Source organism: Apiospora kogelbergensis (assembly GCF_038363985.1).
Source record: "Apiospora kogelbergensis strain CBS 113332 chromosome Unknown utg000008l_segment0_segment0, whole genome shotgun sequence".
In the NCBI taxonomy this organism is placed as follows: Eukaryota; Fungi; Ascomycota; class Sordariomycetes; order Amphisphaeriales; family Apiosporaceae; genus Apiospora; species Apiospora kogelbergensis.
The window spans coordinates 2380830-2407865 of NW_027117425.1; the positions used below are offsets into that span (position 1 = coordinate 2380830).

The window sequence follows — 27036 nt, forward strand, 5'->3', positions numbered from 1 at the left end:
ACCCCTTTGGGATGCCGCATGGGTATTCTATATAAAGTTACCTACCTCTTAGATTTGTAGTAGACTGTGTGGGATGGGAAACTGGTTTGGGCCTGATACCCCCTTTTTGCTCTCGTGTGTTGCTGCTCTACGATAAAGCAGCCGGTTTATCACATTTCTACTTCTTGTACTCATAGCTTCAATAACGAACTTTTATCCTACAAACTTGATGGCCATTTTGACTCTCGTATCGTCCTTCTGATAGCCAACGCGCTGCTTTCAATAATGCTACATGATAACTCATGTTGCTACTTACGTTATAACATCTTAATGACGTATACAATATTATCACAAAACTACCTGCTACGCCAAGTACTCGAGGACGTACTGTCATAAGTCGCTTTCATTCATCTGGTTCATGAGGTTTGCACTTAGTTATCCACTCTTCTCAGGTTCAGAATAGATTATCAACGCGTGTATTTCAATTCAAGATTGATACAAATTGATTAAGTACTTAATTGAACGGTTATGATACGTAATGCTTTCGTGGTAGACTTTGCGATTCGCAGCTTGATGATTACAGCTATTCAATGTTACTGCAACCGCAACACGCCGGCTGGTAAAGCACAGCCGCCAGCAGCCCAATTAGTACTTATAGCCCCCAGCCCTCTTCGCGAACATACCCATGGGATCGACGTTTTCCTGCAACTTCTTAAACTCCGCATACCCACGGTACGAGCCTGTGACGTTCTGGTCGCCCGCCGCGTCGTTCATGAACAGCGGCATGTACGCCTCCTCGCCCAGCCCGGCCTGCGCGAGCCATTCAGGCATGCGGCTCTGCAGCCAATTCGTCATGTCGCGCGACAGGGCATAGAGAATGGCGTCGTCCCGCCCGTTGAGCCAGCCGCACTGGAGCTCGAGCACGATCCGGTTCGGGTCGGCCGCCGTCAGCCCCATGGCGTTGCCGCCGCGCGCCTCGGTGCGCTGGCCGACCACTCCCGGTAGCGGCTGGAAGTCGACCGAGCACTGCGCTGTTGGGTGCAGGATCGTCAGGTACGCCGACGTTATGTCGCGCCACTTCTTCGAGATCTCGTCGTAGAGACCGGGGTTGCTGGGGATGTAGGGGATCGTGAAGGTCTGAAGCAGATTAGACATGACATTGGTTTGGCACTTCCGACAATAACAACGGTTGAACTAATACTCGTTACTTCGGAGAGGAGTGGTGCTGGGAGCTGCTGGGCGTTGGCGGCTACGACACCTGGAAGATCACGTTGGCGAAAAATCAAGATATATCAAACTCACCCTGAAGGAGTCCCGGGCCACGGCGGCCGAGCTAAAAACGCCGTTCGCTTTGAGGAGCTGGGGGTAGCTCTGCGTGCGAGTGATGTCGATCAGGGGCGGGACATCGAGGAATGGCATCAGCGGCCCGCTCGTGGGTTTGTCCGGGCCCTCGTGGAAATAGAACACGACGGCCGCCGTGCCGTTTTGCAAGATGGCCAGGTCCGTGAAGATGACGGCAGACTTGGGGTCGTCGGCATTGTTGGGCACGAAGTTGTGCAGCGCGGCGTAGAGCTTGTCCTTTTTGGACTCGTCGTAGAGTCGAACGCCACCCCAGACCTGACCGATGGGGTGTGCTTCGATGGTAAACTGCGTCACAATGCCTTTTGGGAATAATTGAATGTCTAAGTATACCTGATCATGAGAGTGTGGCGAATGAAGAACGTCTCTTACCGAACTGGCCCCCGCTGCCCTTCATCGCTACCGCGAGGTCAGGCTGGGCTTTCGCATCGATATTGACAACAGAACCATTGGGCATGACCGTCTCCCAACCAACTATGCTCTTTTAGAGAATGTCAGTCCCCGTAACTCTAACCGGGGTGGGTCATGACATGGAATACTAACATCGGCAGCCAAGCCATATTGCGCGGTCAAGAACGACAGTCCACCCTGTAACAAGAGCCCCCCGACACCCACGATACCGAGACGCCCACCCACGACGGTGACGCCATACGGCTCCAGGTCCCCGAGCACATCATTCCACTCGCCCGCGGGCCTGACCAGGGCGTGGCCCGACGCGGCGTCGTACGTGGCGCCGACCATCTCGCGCATGGCGATGAGCACGCCGTCGTCGATGCTGCTGTGGCCCGGGTTGGGGTCGTGGCCGCCGCTCTTGACGGTGAACGGGACGTCGGCGTGGCCGGCCAGGACCTGGACGGCGGCGGCGACCTGGTCCGCGTTCTGCGGGGAGACGATGCAGGCCGGGTGGAGCTCGCGCAGCGCCAGCGACCAGTACCGCTGCGTCTCGGCGACGTACGACAGCTGCAGCGGGTAGGAGACGCGGCCGCCCGGCAGGCGGCCGGCGATCTCGCTGCACGCTTTCAGGGTGGAGGCGCTGGGGGCCGCGGAAGCCGCCTGCAGGATCAAAAGGGGCCACAAGACTGCCCGACAGATGGGGGCCGCCCCGCGGGCGTTGGGAAAAAGAAGCATACTAGAGAGCACGGATGATGATGCTATCGTGTGCTACACAAGACTTCGGATGCAGCCACTACTCCTACCTTCAAAAGGCCTGTGATGCAACCGATATCACAAGAATAAAATCATGGCCATGTTGACGCATTTTATCTTTTTCTTGATTATTTCTTTTCCTATCCCTTTCCTCGTTGGTTCGTGGGATTTCTTTCCACCAATCCTTTGACATGAACATCATACGACGGTTACGCCCGCACGTTAAGCTGCTATGCGGTGCTAAATTACGCAATCTGGTTGGCCATCTTGGGTCGACATCAGCACTAAAATCCTGCTGTGGCGTAGGAAAAGCAAAAGAACGATCTGCAGTGGACGAATGATGCAAGGGGATGGGATAGTTAAGGTTAAGTGGTTATATTGTGGCATATACGGTGTGTGACTTCTACACCTGCATATGTGCCAAATTCAGAGCAGTTGCAATTATGCCTACTAGCATTATGCGTGCGTAGATCTGTCGTATCCAAGATCGACTCCCAGGACTGGAATGGGCAGCTCCGAGGCACAACCCGAGCTTCCATGTGAAGACGCCGGCGCTCCATCCGTGCCATTCATTCCAGTCGGGGCTGTTTCCGCGCGAAAGGCACTCTCGTCGCTCCACTTTGAACGGGAGGGGGAGAGGAAGAAGGTGGTGGTGGGAAGCGACTCCATTGTTTCCTGGTTTTGCTGCCCTCCAATGCAACCCTTGTTATCATATGAGAATGACGATAAGTCACATTCCAAGACATGGCATTGGACAAACTATATTGGACGTGGTTGCTTTTCTGTTAATGCAGATGCAGAAGAGCCCCATTTCCTGTTGCCAGGCCAGGCCCACTGGCCAGAGCTGCCTGCTGCCCCCTGTCCACTGCCCACTGCCCACTGCTGCAATGCCGGGCGGAACCTTAAGAGACAAAGACAATCAGACGGAGCCGGCTGCATGCGCTTTCAATATGTATGTACGGGCAAACGCTCCATTCCTCATGCTACCCAGACAGCCAGACCAGCAAGTCACATCACATACACACTTCAAGATGCCAAGAACGCGCCTGGATTGGATTGGGGGTGCGCACAGATAACTGTCGGGTGGGTTTTGTTTCTCTGCTCTGGCGGTAACAGTGATCAGATAAAGTCAAAAAGAAGTCAACCACCGCCCTGGGACCAACACGGACGAACGTCTTTGCGCTGTCGCGAAGGTTTGTGGGCAGGAAAGGACCGGAAATTAAACAGCCAGGCGCATTGGTGACGCGCCGCCTGTCATCGTGATGATGCGGCCTGCCTAGCTATAGATACTGACATGGACGTTGACAGACCTCGGGAATTTATGTAGGTTCGTGTGCCACAGAACCCTTGAGATGCAGTTGTGTTTGGGCCGGCGGACGCTTTGATTCCAATCCGACCCATGTGACTGACTTCGATCGTCTGCCTCTTCTCTGACTTGCGGAATCGTCGGAAGCTTCAAGAAGCGCGCGGGCAAGTGCATATGTATTTGCCTTGGGTCTTGGGAAACCTCGGGATTCAGAATCTCGGTTGGCCGCGTGGGCATTCTTGCTGCCTGCTCCTCCCACTCCGACCCAACCAGCCAACGGCACGCTGGCCGGAGTGCGACATGGCGCAGAGAGGAGCTGGCAGGGATAGAATGCAGGAACAGCATGTTTCCTTGCTTGGCTGCACGAATTTCACAATACTAATACAGGTTCCCATTTCCCCCCCTTTACACCGCATTCGCCCTCACTTGCAAATTAATTCTTTGTGCATACGATTGCACACAATTCGTATGCATGTGCATGGTGGCTGGGGCTAGCTGGCTGGGGGCTGGGGAAATAATATATTGATGCATGATCCAACCGACGGCCTCAACTCCTCGGAGCTTTTAATAGGTTGCTTAGGCTTGTGAACCATAACCACAACCATACAAGTGCGTGTATATCATGTAACGTAGGGTAGGGAGGGAGGGGTAAGGTTTGATAGCGAGGAAAAGGACCCTGAGAATGACTACAAGGGACGGTCAATGAAAAGATACGAGGGGATGCGACGAACGCTTAGGGACCGAACCTCGAATGACCCTTGAGCTTCCATTCCGCGAGTCAGGACCCCCTCGAGTCGTCCCGTCACGGGGAGCAAAGCTAACATGAGCAAGAGTTAGATGACTAGATCCCGCCCGCTTGGAAGCTTCAGCACTAAAGCAAGGAACCGGCGGAACTAGTCAAACAGCACAGCCTCGAGCAAACATGAATTGATACTGACCGGCTCGGAATGTGGAGGAGAAGCGCGCCAGGAGCAGCTCGAGCCCGCCGGGCAAGATGGCAGATGCTGGCAGGTTTGGAATTACCTGCATATTGCAAGGTCCCATACGACCCAACTGGAAATGACCCGAGGCTAATTTACAATCATTAATCATCGCGACGTATTTTTCTGCCTCTTTGAAAACGTAGCCTGCCGTTGATAAACACATAGTCTGGTTCAAGGTGGATAGAGGATGGATGACTCGGATGCGAAAGGGGTGCGTGGGAAGGCAATCAAGATCGTGCACTTATGAAACCACCATTTTAATGAAATTCCCATCCGGCCGTCTGTCCCTCTCCAGGCTAGCATGCCGCGGTCACAAAATTTGCCCACATCAGTCAGCGATAGTGGCCGATATGACAAACCACTTCACCACTTTGTCTGGTACTGTACCATGCCGAGAGACAAATTGCCCATGCTCATGCCCAGGCTCTCTCTGCCATGCCATGCCATGCCATGCCGTGCCGTTGCCATGTCTCGCTCCTGTCCGGAGGGATCTGCAAGAAGCTACTACTTTAACCTAACGGCGGGCTGCTGCCACACCATTTCGTGCCCTCCCGTTGGCCGCGCCCGAGAAAATGCACAATTGTATAGCATATAAGACAAGACATAATAGACATGGCCATTGCTGTAACCCGTTAACCCGTTGACGGCCGTTCCAAGCGTTCTCCTTCTGGCGTCGATCATAGAAGTCAATTGCTAAAGGGTAGCCACCAAAAGCTAGTGGTCGTCGATCTCGGGATCTCGGCTTTTGGAGTTCCCCCTTGTGTACATGTCCTTACCACGCACATGTACTACAATTTTTTTTCTTTCTTAGTTTGGTATCAGATAGGATCGTCATCAGCCATCAGCCGTGTCAGCCGTTCAGCAATACCCCGACCTTTCTTACTCGGTGATTTCGAACCTTCTTCGGCCCCCGTAGTGACGCCACAAGCGTGTGTTCGATATTGGCGGGTAAAGGCTGGCTGGCCAGGTCTAGCTGCTAACGTACGGTACCTTAGGCTAGTAGTTTCATTTTAGTTGTTTGGCGCCTAGTGCCAGCAACCCGCAGCAGCATCTACTGCCTACTACAAGTAGTATAAGGTATCTGCACCCATTAGGCGATGGGTGAACAGCACCAAGCTTACCAGCCAGCAAGGTGCCGGGTTCTGCTAGTGGTAGTCATTCTGCGATCCTGCACACACTAGACACATACATATCCATTCATACTAATACATATCACCCCATTTCTGTTAATAGATGCACCCGATGCCTACTAAAGGAGGCACAGTAAGCCTGTTTGTTGTTCACTGGCGACTTATGCTGATGTCTTCCCGTCCTATACTTCGCTATGACATCTCCCTCCCTCCCCTAAAGCTCTAGCGCCCGTCGTTTATCCCACCCTTTCTATCAGCAGGATCAGGATCAGATAGGATCTTCTTTCATCCCAGCATCAAGGTTTCTGATTTTGACTCTCATCATTCCCGACTGGATGGAAGGGAAATGGGTTGAGCTGAAGCAAGAAAACGTCAAACAAACATGCATATCCCTTGAAACAGCAAGGATTGGGTGATTGGATGACATTATATCCCATCTTCATCTAACGTCACTGCAAACAACCGTATGCTTTGTACCGACTTGCTCACGCTCACGTTCACATTTAGGGGGAAGGGAGGTAGAAGTAGCGTCAGAAATTGATGACATGGCACCTGCAGACATGGCTCCATCAGTACATAATCGTATCATGACACGACCAACTGTCGCCGGGCTCGAGTAAGGTTGATTGATTTCGATAGATTACACAAAGGCATTCGCGGCATCTCGCTATATGTTTATGTAGCCACGTCGGTCGGTCGAGCAAGACGAAGCAGCCAGCAGCAGCGTGTCTCGCCAGTCAAAACAACACAACAATCGACTGATCAATGCTCTCGGATCGCCTTCAAGGGGGTGCGGCCGACAGCAAACAAGTTTCCCCCACAGCCGACCGATCATATCTATCGACGAACCAAGAAAACGTAGGGGTGGAAACAGATTGTCGACAAGGGGGGTGCGTGGGTTGGGTGGTGCCGGGTAAGGGGGCGCCTTGAGCTTTTGCCCAGTAGGAGGAACAGGGAAATAGGGAATAGGCAATTAGGTGCAGAATGCCTGCCTATAAGAGACGATAAAAGATGGGAAATAAGAAAAAAAAGAAGGGCCGCCAACAAAGTACATCACCACATTACACAGCAATCCACCCATTCACCCACAAGCCCACTCACACCACACGTGCTCCTCGGAGCCGTCATTGGCCTATCTGGCCTCCCGATTCCCATCAAGGTTTCCCAGGCCGGTTGCGTCTGCTGGCCGGGTTTCTCGTTTTGAAAATTCGTGATGGCGGTTTTGCAGCATGTAGGCAGAGGCAGAGAGGCACGATCAGAAAGGTGCAAGCAAGCCCGGGTGGGGTGTCCAAGTGTTTCAGGTGGGCCTTGCAATTCAGCCCATCAACCCATATCCCTGTAGGCAATTGATGAGCAGCCCAGGTCTGCCAAATCAGGCCAACTGGGTGTTTGGTTTACTGGGTTTAGCGGGCTTTTGGGGTGGTGCACCAGTAGTGCACTACTGCTAAGATATACAGTACAAAGCAGATAGACTGGAAGTTAGTGTCTGTGATGGCCCGGATCGAAGTACCTTTGACACTTGGAGCACGACTAGACTATTAGTACAGACAGCAACATGTGGCCCCCCAGCCATGAATGATGCCATGCCAATGTTTCTTCGCCCGGGAAAAGTCTATGTGCCGCTGTCGGCAGATCAAAACGAGATTGGACAGTACGAGGGCGACGAGAGAAGACGGAGAAGTGAGGATTAAAAATAAAATGGCATGCCACCACAAGGGATAAGGCAGTGCATGTAGGAAGGCAAGGAGTGGTGAGAAAGTAAATGAAAGAAACAGAACGAAGCGTGAGCGGGTGAGCAAGCAGCGAAGAGAGCAGAGAGCAGGCAGGTCGCAGAGCAAGAAAGAGAGAAAAAAAGCAAGCGAGAGCGAGCGAGCAAGAGATGTGCATCAGGGGTTAGCGGCGGCCCCCCCCAGTTGTTGTTCCCATGTTTAGATGGGGAGGATCCAAAAACCAAAATGGGCGCAGCCGTTTCTTCCAGGGGAAATTGTGCTGCAGCCAGTCAAAGTAGCTCGGGGCGCGGCCGATTCAAGACTGAGGTCACAGCGGGCGGGTCACGCACGTCTGTCATGGTGCGATGCGCGAGGCACCATAAGCGGCCATGGACGGGGGGTGAGAGGGCGTGAGGGCGTGAGGGCGTGAGGGCGAGCGAAGGGGAAAACAATATAACCACCTGCCCGAGTGCCATTTTACGCGCGCGAGAGAAAAATCCCTGGAAATGGGTTGCTTCCCCGTCCAGCCATTCGTTCGCTCATTGTGTTTCTTTCCCCTGACTATTCTGAACTGACTTGACTTGACTTGCAAATCTATCCTATCCTACCCGTCTACCATCCCGAAGCCCGCCCGTTGGTGTGTGTCTTGGTCACTCCCCCCTAAACCCAACCTGCACCGTCAATCCATCTCCATCTTTGGTTTTGGTCCTCAATAATCCTCCCTCCCTCCCCGACTAGCCCTCGATTTGGTCGGCTCACCGTTCACTTTGCCTATCATCGTATTCCTCGTTCACACACTCGTTTTCTCTTTGTATTGACGCCTGCTACTGCATCCGGGTAGTAGCAAGCAGAGGGCCTCATTTGGATAGTGCACCACTGAGCGTAATAGAGCAAGAATCGTCGGTCGGAGCTGGGCCAAGATGGACCAAATGGACACTTCAGATCCCTCGAGGATACTAGAGCAGGCAAGGAAACACCTCGAGGCGCTCAAGCAGGCCGGCCTGTCGCGTGAAGCTCTGCTTGCCCTGCTGGAGGAGGATTGCCCGCCACAACAGCAACAATTACAACAACAGCAGCAGCAGCAACAACAACAACAGCAGCAAATACAGCAACACCAACAGCAGCAGCAGCAGCAACAGGTACAGCAATTACAGCAGGTGCAGCAACAACAGCAACAGCAGCTATCGCCGACGCCGCCGTCACACCACTCACCTCAGCAACAACAGCTATTACAACCGCCGACGCCACAGCCGCAACAGCAACAGCTACAGCAGCAGCAGCAGCAGCAGCAGCAGCAACCACAACAACCACACCCGGCTGTCGAAGGTACGGGGTCACAGCCCCAGACCCCAGCGGGTCGTTCTGATGATGTTGCTAAGTATGTAGCTCAAGCAGCTCCCACGTTCGCTATTCCAAACTACAATTTCGTTCCCTCGCACCAAATACGATCATCCATCTCCTCCACGGCCTCGACAAGCTCGGGCCACGATAGCATATTGTCTAATGCAACCGGCAAAAGCTCCGTATCGTCCATCGGCGGACCGTTTGGGCGGGGCGCCACGCCCTCGATTATCACGGAAGCCCGCTACTGGTGCACGTCATGCGACAAGACGTTCAAGCGCAAGTTTGACTGGAAACGACACGAAGAGGAGTTCCACGAGCGATGGCGAAAATACCCGTGCCCCAACTGCAACCAGAGCTTCTGGGGTCCTAACACCTTCAACCAGCACCACAAGTCGGCCCATGGCTGCAAGACTTGCCCTCACTCCGATGCCGTCGTGAAGTACATGATGAAGCGGAGGGCTTGGGGCTGCGGATTCTGCGCCGCCATGCACGGCAAGCTCGAGAAGCATTACGAACACGTCGCACAGCATTTCGAGGCCGGCAACACCAAGAACGACTGGATGCACTCCAACGTCATTTACGGTCTACTGCACCAACCCCTCGTCCTCGAGGCCTGGCGGGAACTCCTCGTTCGCAAGGAGAGCAAGTTCAACGGCCACCAGCCCTCCTTTAGCTGGGACCTGGACAATACTGGCCGAGCCCAGGGATACGTCGAGAATGAACATCCCGGTCACCTACAGGACTTCTTGGAGTTCTTCGACGGCTCCAAGGAGACGGCGGAGAAAATCGCACGATGCGCCTGGGGTTACTGCCACATTGTTTTGATGCCGAGGCCTCAATCGACCCCGAGTGTCATGCAGTCGCTGCCTCCCCCGCCGCCGCAACGCGAATCGTTCCCGTCGTCGCCGACTGAAAATGGCAACAACCACACGCAAGTACTTATCACGAGTCAAAGTCGAGGTCTGAGAAGGGTCGCATCTACATGCCTAAAGCCAATCAGCAGGAGACCCAGCCGGAGAGTATCGTCGTCATCGGCAGCCACGGCCGAGTTCCACGACCGCACGCCACGGATGACGCTCACACCGCCCATGGAGCAGGATCCCAACAACTCATTTAATATGTTTATTTCACCACCGCCGGTTCCGTCGCAACATATGCAGCCGGAACCGATGCAAATAGTTACATCACGCCCCTTGTCGCTGAACAAGGAGCTCCCACCAGCACCACTCGTGCCCTCTCCTATGGATATGGATTTCAACATGAACATGTTTTCTCCCGACGGCAGCGCGCAGATGATGAAGCCGCACGGCATGGCCGAAGACTGGCACAGCATGTCGAGCTTGTCGAGTACACTCATTGAAGATCAACCGATGACAGACCCCAACATGGGGGTCAACCCCAACCGGTCTTCCCGGTGAATTGGGAAGACCTGAACCACTTTGGGCAACACAGGTAGTAGCAGGCAGTAATGGGGGAGAGGGACAAGGAAAGGAAAGGAAAAACAACGCGCGTCTTCTATTTTTTTAAGCCGGATGATCAGGGGGCGGCGACAGAGGCATCAGCAGCAGAAGGTTGTATCGATGAGCGATAATCCTTCGAGGTGGGTGGCACGCAGCGCAGAATATGCTGCAGCAGCAATTGCGCCCACGTGTATAAATATAGTGTCTGATTAACTTATATGGGGGAAGTGGGTGGTGAAAGGAGCCGCCGAGGGGAGGGAGTGATGGATGGGGAGATTGGGGGCCAGAAACTTGGGAAACTGGGACTGGTAACTTGGTATATTTCGCCCTTCGTTTTTGTGAGCGAAAAGCTATGTAATGTAATGATACCATTGATGATTTGATTGATACCAACCACAATCTACCTATATACATATATATAATAGCTTAGGCTTTTTGAAGCGAGCGAGGGCGCAAAGCGAGCAAGAGGACATATACACACATCAGGGGCTGAAATCAAGGCCTCATTCCTTTCCCTTTCTTTCTTTCTTTCTATCTTCTTACCTACTTCCCCTTTTACTGGATCGAACTATCTCAGCTGAACGAAGATCATGTTGACTGGGGGAATGTTCCTTCCCGCTGCTCCTTTACCCCTAACCGAGCACGTCTGTACCCGAGGATATGGTGCTTGTTGTTCCTTAACGGGGATCTCTCATCTGTGATCACCTAGTCAATTGCCTCTTTTGAATTTGATCACCGATGGTGTTGCCGATCTGTTTCATTGTCAAGTGGGGTCCAGTCGAAACATCCCGTCATTCTAACGGAGGATACGGACATTTTAGGTCTCGCTGTCTTTTGCTGTGAGTGTATATGGATGTGGGGAGATGAGGAGCTTGTAAGCAACGAGAGAAGAAGTTTCCGGGTCTGCAAATGAGAGCGAAGGTGGGATGTGACGTTGATATGTAGCATCATCGGTGCCGGCCCCTCGGTGCCGGCCCCCAATGCCCTCTGTCAGTCATCTCTCGCTGCTCGCTGCTCGCTCCTCGCTCCTCGCTGCTCTTCTGGGCGGCCCCCTCACCCTCGTTTGGCTACCTGTCTCTCTCCAGCTCGCTTCTGGTGATTCATGTCTCACCCTACGCAACGTTCAACCTACTTTTCTTCTCCCCTTCTTCATCTTTCACCTGCACCCTCCCACCCCACACACACCCGCCCAGCAATCAGCCAACCACCCACCAGGGTAATCTGCCGGCAGGCGGTTGCGGCGCTTTCGCTTTCGCTGCTGCTGCTGCTGCTGCTGCTGCTGCTCCAGCGGCTAGGGCTGCATATGGCCGTCACACATCTACAGTCCTGGTGGTGGGGTTGGTGTGACGGGAGATTCTTCCAGCTCTCTCCCTCTTTCCCTCCCCTCCGCGTGTCTCCGCGGAGCCTGACATACTGACTGCGGCTTGCAGCTACACCTGAAACTCCCCAACAAGCAACAGCACTCTCACTCACTATGCCATGAATTTCCTTTCTCTACTCTAATCTAACTCCCTCCTCTGACTTTCAAAGTCGCTTATCTCGCTTCTTTCCCTTTCCTATTGCCTCTCAAAGTGCGATGAAGGCCGGAGAGGGGGCGGCGAGACATACATCATGCAGCACTGACAGCTGAATGCATACAGAGCCGGCTTGCCCTATGTCTTGCCTGGGCACATGCGACAAGCAGTGCGAGACATGCCCAAACATACAGGAATGGGGGCCACCGCGCGTTCCGCAACGTTGCCCTGCCAAGTGCAAATGCTATTTTGTTTTCAATGTCAGTGAAATGAGCAACTGGCTGCGCAAGGCAATTCATTTCCAAATCCCAGCCCAGCCGAGTCAAGTCCATCAGGCTGCCCGCCATATCTGCAGCGGGGGGACTTCTCGACTAGTGTCTATCTCCGTTTTCGTGACCTTGTCTCTTTCTTCCCTCTCTCAGCTCAGCTCAGGCTATGCTCGTACATCTGGTCGCCTCAAGTACGGTGCCGCAACCTCTCTCTCCCCCATTCACGCATACGTCCATCAAGTCGTTTCTCTCTCCCTCTCTACCCCCGCGGCCGCGGGCTGTGATGATGTGTGATTCCCAATCCTTCCAAAATTAGCTTATTCCGGGATGGACAACAGAAAGGGAAATTCCGCGCTCTCGTCAGCAGAATCTGCAACTGCTGCCACGGCTGGCTGTCTTCTCCGGCTTTTCCATGTTACACACACACATATCGCCCATATCGACATCCGCACTCATCCACATCCACCACATCCACAACTTCCGCCACATCCACGCCAAAACACCATACAGATACAGTCAGATATCCTCTCTTTCCTCCCACATAGGGCTGTGTGCCACTCAACTTCCTTCCGGATTTAGGATCTCGGATCGATCGTCCAATCACCCACCTCGAGGTCCTCACCCCCCTCCTCACCTAAGTCGTCAGAAGTCCCGAACGAACAGGTTGTGCAAGAGCCTTCGCGGTTCTTTGAGCGTCTCTCCTCTCGTGGCCACCCTCCACCTCGATGAACCATCATCCGTTGCCACCATCATGGTCCCCATCCGGACATGTAGTAAGTCCGTAGTCAGCAACGCTTGCTAAGCACGACGGTTCGTTCCCCCGTCCCCCTTCCTTGCTCTATAGTCCTGCTTTGATATAGGGCGAAACGACTGGCTAGAAATACGGCCGCAGCCGCGCATAGCCGCCAGTGATCTGTGGTGTGTGGTATGTGATCACGTCTGCCCGGTCTTACCTGCAGCGGCAGCAGCAGCAGCCGCGAACACCCAACGTCTTTTCTGAACGTCTTCCTAGTCATCTTACCTCATCTCTCTTTTTCTTCATCGTTCTCTGGGGCAGAGAGGAATTGTGGCATTGCGGTTCCGCGGCTGCAATCTCCCGAGCCCATCCCCCATCCCCCACCCCCAAGACGCACGCACGCACACGCCAGCACTGTCATGATCACTATCACCACCTACCCACTACGGCTGTCATGCCAAGGTGTGGACGCATGGGTAATCAAGTGATAATGGCTAGGTATGCAGGTTGTATTACCCAGGGGGTGACAGGCTAGCCCCCCAACAACGTGGTTACCCTACCTTCGGTAATATGAGGCTCCTAGTATTACTACCACCACCCACTTCGGTTATGCATCGCACTGCATCCCCATGCTGTGTTGCAGTTGCAGCAGGGCTGGGCTGGAAACCGAGCTCGACGAATGATTGTGGTTCCAGCCAGGTTCGGCCCGTTTGAGGCTATAGTTAGCAAGTCATAATGCCACAGCCAGTACCGGAAGTAGGTACAGCAAGAGACTAGAGAATGGCGATGGTGGTTGGTAGTAGTAGTGTTGCCGTACCAAGCTTTGGGGGAGGCAGTATGGGTGTTCGGTATGCAGATGGCACACACACACACACACAGTCACACATACGCCGCTACTGAAGATAGGTTTGGGGGAGATGTTGTCAGCTTCGTGCTTGATGCCGTCCTGTCATTTGCGAGATGATACGACGTGCCCTTGCTGACAAGTGTCTACTGAGTGGCAGTAAAGTATATAATGCGACTTCTAGATCCTATATTCGTGGTTGATGATCCTCCCGACTCATTATATTGACACCGTCAAGGCCTTATACATCTCTCCTTAGCACGCTCACAGCTACATCTTCACATCTACCAATATCTATCGTCGCTCCAATTACTTTACATACCTTCAAACCACTTCGGCTTCCAGCAGCACAGTACCCAGTGCCACTCCACCACGCTATCCTTACCAAGCACTTCACGTTACCAGCTCTTCCCAGACCAAAGTCTATTCGGGACTCTATACCTCACTCCCGCTCACTCCTTCGCCTTCACCACAAACTTTCACCCAGTCAAGATGCCGTATTCATCCGCCACTAAAGTGTCTTCCTCCAAAGAGAAGAAGCCATCAAAGTCAGGCCAGGGGTCCAGAGTCAACGACTGGCTCAATGAGAAACCGAGAGATAGTCCCTGGAGTTCGGAGAACACCAGGGCTTCATCAAGCCGCAAGGAGCACCAATCAAGCAGTGGCGGCGGCAGCAAGAAGTGATTACATTAACTGCCACATCTCTCCACAAGCGCGGGCATCCACATGGCGCCTGGCATCTCGACGCGAGAGCCGGCTACCTTCAGGCGAGAACTCGAGTTCTTTCCATCTCGCGCATAGAAAAGACGGCAGAAAGCGCGAGCCATTCGCGTGATTGATCTTCTGCCCTAGCTTGGAGAATGGAGCGAGTTTCTGTATGGTTTCTTTTTTCTTTTGATTTTCATACGCCGGAATGATGGAATGAGGACAATGTCAAACCACCTTTACGAATGACGGGGAATAAAATATGGCGCAGATATAGGATACCTTTAGATTAAGTTTGCGTTCAGGCATGGATTATTATTTGTATTTTCTCATACAACATTACGCAAAGCCCAGGCTGACTGTAGTGTGTGAATGCGAGTAAGGGCTTTGAGTGGGTTCACCTGCCCATGATCAATCCTTCCCCCTTTCATTCAGGGGTCATCGTTAGTGTCACCGTTGAGGAGTTGTCGAACTTGAAATCGTCTAGCACGTTGTGTTGGTGCCATTCAATAGGGACTGCAGCCATCACGAACCCCCCGGAGTGATACTATGCCCCCAATAGGAAATGGGCTGCACTCCCTCGCCAGGTTGTCCTCAAACTGCACGCCGTCGCCATCCCCACCGGGTTGCCCGTGGTCTTTTGCCCTAGTGGGGTCCTCGAAGGCACGCCCCAGACATTTAGGCTGGGCGTCGCCCACGGCCGCCGACAATGAAGAACGGCCGGATGCTCTCGCGGAGGCAGCAGTGCCAGCGGCTGCGACTGCTCGCATTCACTGCTACGTCTGGCGTTCCGCCGCAGATGTTGCGCCATTCCAGTATCAGATTTCGAAACGCGGTGAACTCGACGAAACGGGGCTGAGAACGCGACAGTGGCGTACCCGGGATGCCCGAGGGACCGGTACACGATGAATTGCAGTGACTATTTGCGTTTTAGGAAATCCCGAAGCGCCAGAGAGGGTAGGTGTTCCACCTTCTCCTTTGCTATATGGGCGGAATGGCAGTCCATGGCAGAGTCAAGATTTCAGGGGGGCTCACTTTATCTCAATACTGACGGGGAATATGGTCATACTACTGTGGTTTTGCATATATCAGATTCTACTTAGAAATATGCAGTCAACTCTACTCAAAGATTGATGGAGTCAACCTAGTGTTAAGTTACAACGCAATAATTATTACACAAATATGGCATGAAATCACCAATGATACAGATAATTACACACACACACACACACACACACAAGTCCAGCTATTCCTTTCTCGAACATGGGAAGGCAACATCTAAGTAGCTTGAATTTGGAAGTTTAGCTATACTAATTCAGGTCCTGTATTATTTCTACCCAATCGACTGCATAAACGGGGAGAGACTCCCCCTTTTCCCGTCCAGCCTCGGGTTCCTTCGTTTCAAGCGGACTAGCCTTAACAAGAAATGCGGCCATGTTCCCTTCTCGCAGTGTGCATGGGAAACCGAGAACCTTGGTCAAGGCGCCAATACTGAAAGAGTGCGTAGTCAGAGATACAACGCTTGTTTTGTCGTCGTCAAAAATGTCGTCTAAGACCTGCCGCATACGCTCTTCAAGGTCACTATCCGACTCTGTCTTTTCCATGTTCCTATTTTTTGCCCTCTCTATGTCGCTTTCGTGTGGATCGTCTTCAGCAAAACCCTCTTGCAGAATATAATCAGGATGCTCGGCCATAATATCGGATTTGCTGCTGCGGTAGTTGCAAGCGTCGCCATTCCGCTTTTCTCTTAGGTTTTCCCAGACAACGGGCTGGAAAGTACGACCTTCTCCTCCATGGTCTTCAACGACTTTTCTATACACTCTCTCCGTCGTCTTGAGACATCGTTCTGAGGGACTTGTGAGCATGGCGTCTGGCACAGGAAAATCCCCGACATCATAGTCATTGACATCCAGGCCGCGTAAGTTCTGTGCCTCCTCCTCTTCAAGCAGTCGTGCGTCGTGAAGGCGTATTTTTGCGCCGGGCGAAGTGAGGCCAGCAATGATGATTTTCTTTAGATATGGGGACATCGGGTCCCCAGCCTCCTTGAAGGCTTTCTCAAGGGTTTCCAAGCTGACCTCTTTCTGGTAGGCGATCTTGTAACCACTCTGAACGCAGTCATGAATGTTAGTTGTCGCTCAAAGATTCTTAGGCTGCACTGGAAAACTCCTTACCCTCCAATTGCCCTTCACCCCCTCTTCAATGCAATTATGCAAACTAAAGCCGTGGCGAAGCACATAGATAACTTTGTGGCATGCACCGTACTTGTCCGTTTCGTTCAGGGCCTTTACGTACGTGGGAATCCGAGCCCACGGCGGTATGTCAATCTCGTCGGCGGAACTAGGATTATCGAACTTTTCTTTGAGGCCTAGGGTTTTCTGCTGCACTGTGAGCAGGGGCGGTTTGGGATCTTTTCCCATCGTCGCCCTTTTTTCGTTCAACTCGTCCACATTTTGATGGTCGTATTCGAACACGTCCGGTACCAGGGAAAACGTGTATTTGCCCATACTGATGTGGAATCCGAGTAGAAAGGTTATGATTGCTCAGAAAGGGGCTTTATGTGTCTTAAAGGCAGTAGCGTAGGCGCTTATTAGTAAACCAAAATTAGGCTGCAAGTGTAATTACTCCGCTCACGTCTGTTAGGCTGATTTCGTATAGCATTTCCGGAGAACCCTCCAAATTAATACCCAGGTTGACAGATCGAAAAGTTTGTATCATGTTGTTGGTTGGTTGTCATATGAGCAAGCAACCGCAGCCAGGGGAAATCATGACAAGTTCCAAACGAGAGTTTCTTTGTCCCCGACTGGCACAAACAGAATCGATGGACCTGGTATCCCCGGCCTGTGACAGAGTGTAAGAACAAAGAGTTTGCGGCGTGACTTGGTTGTCTGACCCGTGTCCCATGCAACAAGAGTCACATCCGCTTGGCCGCAGCTCGTATTCCTTGCATGGTAAGGGGTGGCTTCTGACATGTTGAAGGAAGCATGATTGTGAATATATTGCGCCGTATTGAATGAAAGCCATCCTGTCCCACCGGATAGCAAAACGCCTATACCGATTCTTTGTACCTGTACACCCCCTTTGAACCCCTAACTGGGGCTCTGCTGCCGAAGCAAGGTATCTTCCCTGAAACGCCCATATATATCGTTACGCCACAAACAAAACTCATTGGTAAGAACTTCCAAAATATAACCCCTAAAACTCCAGAGACAAAATCATGACATCTGCCCTCGAATAGTGTAATATGGATCAATGCTTTGCTAATAAGGCGCTTGCTTGGCAGTTCCAACCCCCGAGTGCTTTCCATTCATGGGAGGTGGTTCCTTCTCTGCCTTGATCAGCATTGCAAGCATAGACCCTTCCTTCACGCGAAAAATGGGCGATCCAACACTGGCTAGAATGGCCGAGATAGCGTAGGAGTGGGTCGTCATTGATATGAAATGGGAGTTGTCCGTGTCGAAGATGTCCTCGAGGAGGCGGTGTTTGCGAAGTGTATGCTCGTCATCTGTCTCTGCGTTTACCGTTCCTGAAATTCTGGCTTTCCAGAGCATATCCTTGTCTTTGAAGCCGGATTCGAAGTGGCACTTGGGATAATTCTCCTCTATCCACGACCTGGTGTGCCTTCTATCACAGGTGTGATTTGTTAGCCGCTCTCTCAGATTCTCCTTGACAACGGGCTGAACGTTGCGCCCATTTTCTCGAAGTACGTCGCCATAGATAAGCATCGTGGTTTCCAGGCACCGGTCCATGGGGCTTGTATATATAGTCCCAGGGATCGGCATCCCGTTTTCTGTATTCCACTTCACCCAGTCTCTTGCGAGTTCTCGCGCTTGCTCTCTCCCCTTTTGCACTAGCGGGGAGTCAACCCACGATATACGCTCGCTCTTATCACCATGCGTGCCAGGCAGCTCGGGCATATCAGGGAGCTCGTCTAACCGAGCATCATCCTGCAGTGCCCATTTCTCCTATAAATGACCGTTAGCGACTGCGCGGGCGACTCTTTTCAATAGTCGTAGCACCCAGGACCACGTACCTTCCATTGGGGGCCCACCGCATCCATGACGACGTTGTGAACACCCCTGCCATGACGCACGACGTAAATTACTTTATACAGCTCGTGGCCATTGGATTCCCTATTGAGCTTTGCGACATGGCTCTCCAACCTCTCCCACTGCGATGAGGATGCGGGGGATGAGCTGCTGTCCTGGTCGTAGTCCTTCTCCTCGATGATGCCCAATCGGTCGTATGTGGAGATGGTGGCGGGCGAGCCGGGGCTCGTCTGCGCATCTTTTGTGTAATCCACAAATATCTCCAGGACGGTGGTAAAGCGGTACTTGCGATTCATAGCCAGTGAAGGCGTCGCGCAATCTGCGGTTGCTGTGGTGATTGTCAATTCCGGACGGCTCTGAAAGGTGTGCTTGACCCAGCGTTTGACGTGGCTACGTAATCTTTTAACGGGCATTGCGCTGGGATGGGAATGTGGCCACGGAGGCCCGTCAGTGTCCGGCCTGTGGAAACACCGCCTCAAGAGGGCCCCAAGTGTAATAAGCGATTTAGGTCGCTTTGCTAGCTAGAGCGACAGTTGTTTGTTGAGTGCGCGCAAGACGCAATTACGATCGGCTGCTGCGGCGTGTAAGCTTGTTAAGGGAGATAACCGACTCCACGAGAGGCGAGGAAACAAGTCACCGGGTTCAGGGAGTCATGACCCATCCGAAGGCTGACATGTCCCGATCAAGTGAGATGGATCACAAGAGAGCCTTGTCTCTCACCCCCCCCAAGCTATCCAAGGCTCCCACCTGCACGCACGCACGCACGCACGCACTCTCTCCTCCCGCTGGTTTGCCGTCTCGGTGCGGGGTAACTTCCGACCCTCCTACTCTTTGCCAGCCTGCCTAGCCTGCCTAGCCTGCCTAGCCTGTGCCTCCCCAGCACGTTCTGGGTTACCTAAAAAGACACAGCCCCCCAGCCACCTCTCAGCCCACAGCCCAGACCGCAGCTGCTTTGTCAGACCAGATGGTTGATGGGCGCAAAACTAGTCCAGTGCCAGCAATTGCTTTTGGTCTTTGTTCCGATCATTCTCACGGCATATATCAGTTATATGCATGCACTAATGTCCACACACCGACAAGGGCTACAATTTGCGGCGGATCATGGCGCCAGCCTAGTCCAATCTCATTTAAGCCTCGCAAGCATCGCAGCCGGCGACCAAGTACGCGAACCAACAAAGGTGGGCTCGGGGGGTTGTAGAGAGGTTGGATGGCGGCTAAAGACACTCGTCCAGTTGCTTCGCGCCTATGTCTCTCGCAATCACCACGTTTGACGACCGGTCAGAAGCAGACTTCTGTAACTTGTCGAAATACGCTTGACCTATCGATTTTGCTTTTTGTGTGGTGGGTGAAGTTGCCGCCCGAAGAGACCGAGGAGAAACGCATGCAATGGCTCGTTGTACGTACATACAGACAATCAATGTATGCACACCAGGCCAATCTCAGCACCTCGCCCCTGCACTGCACCCTGGCCTGCAGCAGGGTCGCGTTCCACATCTTGTCAGCACTTCTTCAAAATATCGACAGCCTGCCTCGACAATGTGGGATCAGTCCCTCTGTAATAACTCAAGGGGTTCCCAATAGTTCCAAGGCAAACTTATTCTTAGTCGAGTAAGCCGGGCGTTTTTTCTGCTTGTCTTGTCGAACCTCATAAGTCTTGTTTCTTTTAGTCACTGCGAGACTGCGATTTCCCTTGTATCGAGGTTCCCACCTTCGCCCTGCAGAGTGCCGCCCAGTCAAGTCATTCAACTTCCAGCCTCAGCTCTCGGAAGACTACCCCTAGCAGCTCTGAGCTCTGCCAACCCGGGCCTCTGGCAGAATGGACATTCTGCGAGAGTACGCAGAGCACGAATATGACGAGGCCGATGCCGATAAATTCACTGAACAGGACTCGCCGCTCAAGGTACTCATCTACACCGCAGTAGATGCAGAAGGCCAGAAGTTCGAGCCAGAATGTGATCGTTCGAACGACAAATGGTTGTTTGACACCCTTGAAAGCAAGCGAGAGCGGCGCAGAGCGACACAGAAGGCATCGCTTGAGCTGGTATTTCTACCTTTGGCCCCAAGCGGGAAGGGATTCGGCCTCGGCAGGCTCAAATTCAAGCAGCTGTTCAGAGATCTCGGCCTGGACGACTCACTGCTGGGTTTCCTGATCTCCTCTAGATCAGGATGGTACTGCGTCGATAATGGGAACGGCCGCCATAGCTTCCTTTACAAGGACTACCTATACTCGCTTGCATGGTCATTCAATGCCAAGACGATGGAGACTAGAGCTATGATCTGTTGCCGGAGTGCATACCAGAAGCATTCCACTCTGAAAAAGAAACGAGGCGACAAGACGATCTTCGACCTGCCCGGAATCAAGGCCAAGCATTTGTACCATCCACTCACTCTGGCCTTTTTCGGCTTGGTTGATGCAAGAGCCTATCTGGATGGGCTCATTGTTACGGATGGTTACAGACTTGGAGAAGTCGAGAAGCTGACGAACCACGGAGCGTGGGCCACAATGCAGAAGCATCTAGAACAACTTGCCGCCGAGAAGAAAGAGGCTGCCGAGGAAGATAAGAAGGGCAACAAGACAGAGGAGCGGAAAAGGGACGACAACAAACCTGAGGGGCAGGATGAGTCCCAAGAATTGGATCCTCCGAACGTGAACGATCTCTCTTCGGCATTGAGAAAGATTGCTGAAGTGATTGGCGTCTTCTCGAACTTTTTCAAAAGCGTGGACATCGCCACATCCATGGCTGACACGCTGAAAGACACCCCCTCCTGGAAGAAATGGCTCGGAGAGGCTGTTGACGACGAAGTGCGTAAGACGGAGATTCTTTCACTATTCGACTCGGTTGCCGAGTCCATGCCAAACGCAGTAGCTTTACTATGCGATAGGATTCACACCGTTGACCAAACAGCGCGGGCCACGCAGAAACGGGCCAAGGCCCAAGCCAATGTAGTATGTCTCCGCCTACTGTCCATTCACGGCATTGCAACTTCGAATTAACGGGATTGCAACAGGTATCAGGGTTGATCGCCCGCGAGGACACCCGATTTAGCCACCATCTGGCTGAACGAGCTAGACGAGACGGCAGCACTATGAAAGTGATTGCCCTCATGACCATGGGTTTCCTGCCCGCCACCTTCTACGCCGCGCTTTGGTCCATACCGGTGCTGGAGGAGCCCGGATTGACTAAGGACGACTTCTGGGTCTACTGGGCGTTTACCGTTCCCACGACCATTGTCATCTTCCTCGTCTGGGATTGGTTGAACGACAACAACCTCAAAAAGCTCACCACAGCGGAAACATACCGCACGCTGCTGAAACGGGCAATGAAGACCAACGACTCTAAAGCCGCTGATGGTGCTACATCTGAGAAGCTTCTAATCATTGAACCTGCCACTGAAGTGCTGCGTCCGGAATCCCCCGTGCGCCGGGCTCGGGGTTCACCATTACGCGGGGACGAAAGAGATCTCGAGAAAGGCATGAGGAGGCTCTCTAATTCCTCTGCTCGCGATTCATAAGATATCTCGCTGCAGATCAAATGCTGCATTGATGTGTCCCATCAAATGCATGATTACAGGAAGTGCCAACTAGATTGCATCACTATCTTGAATGTTTGGTCCCCATTGGAAACCGGGTCAAAATGGCTGCTGGGGGTTATGATAACGAACACTTTTTTTTGTACCACGACTAACGAGCTGGCCGCGAACCTTACGACTCAGGATACGATCATTATATAGGCTACAGGGCTGCAAATTGTATCAATTAATATATAGAATGAAACCAATCCTGATGTGTCTCTGCTGACGCTACCCCGGACGAAGGGGCCGATTCGGTGGTCTTCATGTGCCACCAAAGCAACCGCTTATTGCCAGTATCGTGACGTCCTTCCCGCTAACAGGTACGCCATAAGCCTAGAGCAGCTACCAACCATCCAGCCGCCGCATTGAACACTGAATAACTCAGCAGCTGCACGGAGGCGTGGTTCTTGCAGGGCCAGCTTGTGGAGCCAATCGGCAATTGGCGCCACTCAAAGCTGTTGCCTACGCCTACGCCTTAATACCCTTCACACTGGTAATGGATAGATTTCAAACTTCCCCCTTTTCTCCGTTTTCATGAATGTTCACTACTCGTTCCAGAATTCACTTCATAAACTGCAGTCCCAGAAACGTTCGGTAACTTCGCTTATTGCCCACTCGTTTGGCTCTGTGAGACTCCCAGTTGTTAAGCGACAATGGTCAAGATTCAAATCCAGTCCGACCTCCATCTCGAGGTGACGAAGTCGTATGACATCTTTGAGATCGCCCCCAAGGCTCCGTACCTGGCGCTCCTTGGCGATATCGGATGTATCAGCAAGCACTATAATGAGTACGCTCAATTCCTCCTCGCTCAGCTGCGGAACTTCAAGGCGGTGCTGCTTGTCCTGGGCAACCACGAGCCATACCACTCGAGCTGGGTAGAGGCGAAAGCGTCGATGGTCCGGTTCCGGGACGAAGACGTCGCGGCAGCCCGACAGCAAGAAGGGGGAGAGCAGCTCGGGGCGTTCGTTTTGCTCGACCAGACGAGATTCGACATTGACGACGACGAGGAAGGCGGCGTCACGATCCTGGGATGCACGCTGTTCTCGAAAGTGCCGGGGGATCGCAGCGAGAGGTCAGCCTCCGCCTCAACGACTTCAACTACATCCAGGACTGGGAGGTCGAGGAGCACAACCAGGAGCACGCGCGCGACCTCGCCTGGCTCAACTCGGAGGTAGAGTCCCTATCCGGTGGCGGCCGGAGGGTTGCTGTTCTGACGCATTACTGCCCGACGTTCGACGAGCGGGCGCAGGATCCCCAGCACAAGGACAGCCCTATCCGATCCGGGTTCGCGACCGAGCTGAGCGGCGAGCCGTGCTGGAAGAGCGAGTCGGTCAAGTTATGGGCTTTTGGTCATACTCATTACAATTGCAACTTCGTCGACAAGTACGGGAAGCGTGTGTATGCCAACCAGCGAGGTTACATCTTCAGCCAGTCACCTGGATTTGACGGCACCGCGGTGGTGGAGGTTTGAGGTTATAAGAGTTAAGAGTTTCCAATTGACCGGATGCATCTTCTACAGGTTCGGCGACTTGCCGCCTGGACAGTGACTGAATTAATAGGCGGTAGACTGCTCGAGATGACTGGCTACTTGTGCTATCGAGGTATTCAAGCTTTGAGCGTCATCACTTGTGCGAGGACTGTGAAGTTACTAGTAACCAACTCTTGGCAACGTCTGGCTACTTACCCCGTTGGCAGCTTTCGTCGTGATGTCGCTGGCTAACCCCTATTTATTGTAGCCATGAAGCATGCCGCATTTGCGTGGCTTATTCGCGTTCGTACACGTATCCCGTATTCGGATCGCGGCGACCAATGGTTCCGTCGGAAGCGTTCTGGCAAAACAAAATTGGCCAATGTGACAACGCGATTAAACTGCCCCTGCGTTGGCGGGACCCGGTAGAGGCTAGAACCATTGGCAAATGAGATTGCCATTCGAACTTTTGCTGTCGATTTCCCGGCAGCTAACTGCGATAGGGATAGCGAGCGAGGTGCTGGCCAATGGACTTTGCCAGTTCTCGCAGCAGAGAGGAGCTTCGAGGCGGGAGGAATGGAACAGAGGCACCTTGACTCAGCTAATAACCCAATAACAAGCAAAGCGGTGGCCAGCAGCCAGCATGTGCTTCTTCTCCTGCCAGCCTGCCGGAGTAGGTGTTCACTTGGGGCAGAATTTCAGAATCTTGGGTGCTCGCATTGCGACGGGGGGAGGGGGGTCCATATTAATCAAATAATAGGCCAGAGTGCTAGCAGATCGACTTGATCCCTTTTTCTTAAGTTGAACTTGACTCGCCCGACTTGCAAGCGTATTGCCTCTGTGATCGTTCCACCACTCCTTCTTCTACCTCCCTCCTTCTTCACCTTTCCCTGCCTAATTAGCAACCTTTAATCAACTGCCCGCCTAACCCCTTCTTCCACCCCGTCATCATTCAACATGGCTACCAAGAGCAAGATCCTCGAGAAGCAGGACCGCGAGCGTGATGCCGCCTTCAACACTGCCATGCACGGCGAGGCCTCGGGCGCCGATGGTGGTTTCCGTGCCATGCTGCGCAAGGGTGGCGGCAGCGCTGCCCAGCGAGCTGCCACCGAGGAGTACTTCAAGCACTGGGACAACCAGGCCGCAAAGGACGAGACCGAGGAGACCCGAGCTGTGAGTAGCACCTCATCTTGCGAAATGGGGGTCATACGATCCTTTTTCGTACCATGGCCCTGATTTAGACTATTCTTCTGGAACTAGGAAACTAATTGTCACACTTTGTCCTCTAGAAACGAACCGCTGAGTACGCCACGCTCACCCGCCACTACTACAACCTTGCGACCGACTTGTACGAGTATGGCTGGGGCCAGTCCTTCCACTTCTGCCGCTACTCGATCGGCGAGTCCTTCTACCAGGCCATCGCGCGCCACGAGCACTACCTCGCCGCCCAGATCGGCATCAAGGAGGGCATGAAGGTGCTCGATGTCGGCTGCGGTGTGGGCGGACCCGCCCGCGAGATCGCCAAGTTCACCGGCGCCCACATCACGGGTCTGAACAACAACGACTACCAAATTCAGCGCGCGACCGCTTACGCCAAGAAGGAGGGTCTGTCGCACCAGCTGGCCTACGTCAAGGGCGACTTCATGCAGATGGACTTCCCCGACAACAGCTTCGACGCCGTGTACGCCATCGAGGCCACGGTGCACGCCCCCAACTCGAGGGCGTCTACAGCGAGATCTTCCGCGTCCTCAAGCCCGGCGGCGTCTTCGGCGTCTACGAGTGGCTCATGACGGACGACTACGACAACGAGAACCTGCACCACCGCGAGATCCGTCTCGGCATCGAGCTGGGCGACGGTATTTCCAACATGGTCAAGGTCTCCGAGGGCCTCGAGGCCATGAAGGTCGCCGGCTTCACCATGATGCACCACGAGGATCTGGCGGATCGCCCCGACCCCATGCCCTGGTACTGGCCTCTGGCCGGCCAGTGGAAGTACATGCAGAGCATCTACGATATCCCTACCATTGCGCGCATGACCTGGTGGGGACGTGGCCTTGCCCACCGCTTCGCCGGTGCCCTGGAGACATTGGGACTTGCCCCGGCCGGTACTAGGAAGACGGCCGACAGTCTTGCGGTGGCCGCTGACTGCCTGGTCGCTGGAGGCAGGGAGCACTTGTTCACCCCCATGTACTTGATGGTCGGCAAGAAGCCCGAATCCTCGTAAAGAAAGGAGGCGATAATATAGGGGCGAGAGAGGGACAGAAGAACACATAATGAGGTGCTGCTGGAGGCGCACCGATGACAACATTGGTCATCACAAACACCTAAAAGATGCAAGTATCCCTCCATAGAAGAGGGCGAACGTCACGAGACCGCGACTTGACGGGACTTGACAGTGGCCAACAAAGCTGCAAGATCCTCATAAGTAATAGAGAGCCGAGCCAACGGCACACCATCACCCCTTGGCTGACTACATGGCTGGACGGTGGGGGGGATAGGGCTCGGTTTCTTGATTCTATGTATCTATTTTCCGAAACCCAAGCATTGGCGGAGTATTGGCGGATAGACGACAAAGCCGGCATCGACATACAAGAGCATGTTAGAACTAATATAATTCAACTACCAAACCCGTTAATTCACGCTGGAAACTGGTGGCACCTAACGAGCGCGGGCGTCGTTAGTGGTGTTCCGAATTGACTTTTTCTCCGGCGAGGTAGGCGAAGGTTTGCTCGCTGAGGCCGTTCGAGTCCAAGCCCCGGCCTTACTGTAGCTCATCCAGTAAACCCGATAGAGCACGTTGACAGCTTTGTGTGCATCAGAACTGAACCTGGCATGCTGCTGCAGCAACCAAGAGGCAAATCAACCCAGATGTGTCTAATTGAAGATGCACATGGGCTACTGACTGCCCACCGGGGATCCCCAACGAAGATTGATATCGCGTTCTCTGATAAGGACGAAGACCCTTGAGCTGGTTCCCAGTTCGCATTGGGTCGCTAAGCCGCAAGAGAACTAGCGCAATTGAAATATCGTGGGATGCCCGCCCAACAAGAGCGGTTTCCTATTCTCTCCGAAGAAAAAGTTGAGAGCAGAATCGGTGGCCGGGACCCGACTTGACTCTGCTTGGCTGCGATTGGTCTAGCAGCTACAAAGTATCCAGCAAAAATTAGAATTGAAAGGCTGCAAAAAATCCCTCCAACGAATCTGAGCCTTGATTGCGACCCAGCAGCGCACGCCAGCAAGACAGTAGCCCCAGATCCCTCCCGATAGAGAATAGAGAGAGCGAGAAAGAGAGAAGAGAAGCCAGTCAAGTCAAGACAAGAGACAGCTTAGCTCCAGCCCGCCCACGCCCAGCCCAGCAGCTCTCCCCCCTGTAACACACCTACACTTTTTTGCTGCTGCAGGCTGACTTTGATTTTCTACCCCTTCCACGACTTCCGATCCTCAGTCCGAAATCTCATCTTCTGT

At 53.2% G+C, this 27036-nt stretch overlaps 8 protein-coding genes across 8 annotated transcripts; 5 read left to right on the forward strand and 3 right to left on the reverse strand.

The window, feature by feature from the left end:
- Positions 1 to 624: 624 nt before the first annotated feature.
- Positions 625 to 2466, reverse strand: PG998_012692 (6-hydroxy-d-nicotine oxidase; the record flags this gene model as incomplete). The annotated part of the gene is made up of 4 exons (XM_066879508.1): positions 625 to 1116; positions 1282 to 1640; positions 1711 to 1819; positions 1882 to 2466. 4 exons carry the CDS (start codon positions 2464 to 2466, stop codon positions 625 to 627), a joined length of 1545 nt encoding a protein of 514 aa, XP_066725892.1.
- A 6066-nt stretch (positions 2467 to 8532) lies between these two features.
- On the forward strand, positions 8533 to 10374 carry PG998_012693 (uncharacterized protein; the record flags this gene model as incomplete). The annotated part of the gene is made up of 2 exons (XM_066879509.1): positions 8533 to 8751; positions 8878 to 10374. 2 exons carry the CDS (start codon positions 8533 to 8535, stop codon positions 10372 to 10374), a joined length of 1716 nt encoding a protein of 571 aa, XP_066725893.1.
- A 3897-nt stretch (positions 10375 to 14271) lies between these two features.
- On the forward strand, positions 14272 to 14463 carry PG998_012694 (uncharacterized protein; the record flags this gene model as incomplete). The annotated part of the gene is made up of 1 exon (XM_066879510.1): positions 14272 to 14463. One exon carries the CDS (start codon positions 14272 to 14274, stop codon positions 14461 to 14463), a length of 192 nt encoding a protein of 63 aa, XP_066725894.1.
- Positions 14464 to 15794: 1331 nt separating this feature from the next.
- PG998_012695 (phosphoglycerate mutase family protein) lies at positions 15795 to 16988 on the reverse strand (the record flags this gene model as incomplete). The annotated part of the gene is made up of 2 exons (XM_066879511.1): positions 15795 to 16589; positions 16656 to 16988. 2 exons carry the CDS (start codon positions 16986 to 16988, stop codon positions 15795 to 15797), a joined length of 1128 nt encoding a protein of 375 aa, XP_066725895.1.
- A 753-nt stretch (positions 16989 to 17741) lies between these two features.
- Positions 17742 to 18943, reverse strand: PG998_012696 (Phosphoglycerate mutase; the record flags this gene model as incomplete). Its single annotated transcript, XM_066879512.1, has 2 exons — positions 17742 to 18446; positions 18515 to 18943. The coding sequence occupies 2 exons, from the start codon at positions 18941 to 18943 to the stop codon at positions 17742 to 17744; spliced, it is 1134 nt and encodes a 377-aa protein (XP_066725896.1).
- A 1403-nt stretch (positions 18944 to 20346) lies between these two features.
- PG998_012697 (uncharacterized protein) lies at positions 20347 to 22043 on the forward strand (the record flags this gene model as incomplete). Its single annotated transcript, XM_066879513.1, has 2 exons — positions 20347 to 21477; positions 21540 to 22043. The coding sequence occupies 2 exons, from the start codon at positions 20347 to 20349 to the stop codon at positions 22041 to 22043; spliced, it is 1635 nt and encodes a 544-aa protein (XP_066725897.1).
- A 713-nt stretch (positions 22044 to 22756) lies between these two features.
- PG998_012698 (Ser/Thr protein phosphatase) lies at positions 22757 to 23574 on the forward strand (the record flags this gene model as incomplete). Its single annotated transcript, XM_066879514.1, has 2 exons — positions 22757 to 23152; positions 23212 to 23574. 2 exons carry the CDS (start codon positions 22757 to 22759, stop codon positions 23572 to 23574), a joined length of 759 nt encoding a protein of 252 aa, XP_066725898.1.
- Positions 23575 to 24528: 954 nt separating this feature from the next.
- On the forward strand, positions 24529 to 25795 carry PG998_012699 (Sterol 24-C-methyltransferase erg-4; the record flags this gene model as incomplete). Its single annotated transcript, XM_066879515.1, has 3 exons — positions 24529 to 24744; positions 24861 to 25271; positions 25292 to 25795. The coding sequence occupies 3 exons, from the start codon at positions 24529 to 24531 to the stop codon at positions 25793 to 25795; spliced, it is 1131 nt and encodes a 376-aa protein (XP_066725899.1).
- Between the last annotated feature and the right edge of the window lie 1241 nt (positions 25796 to 27036).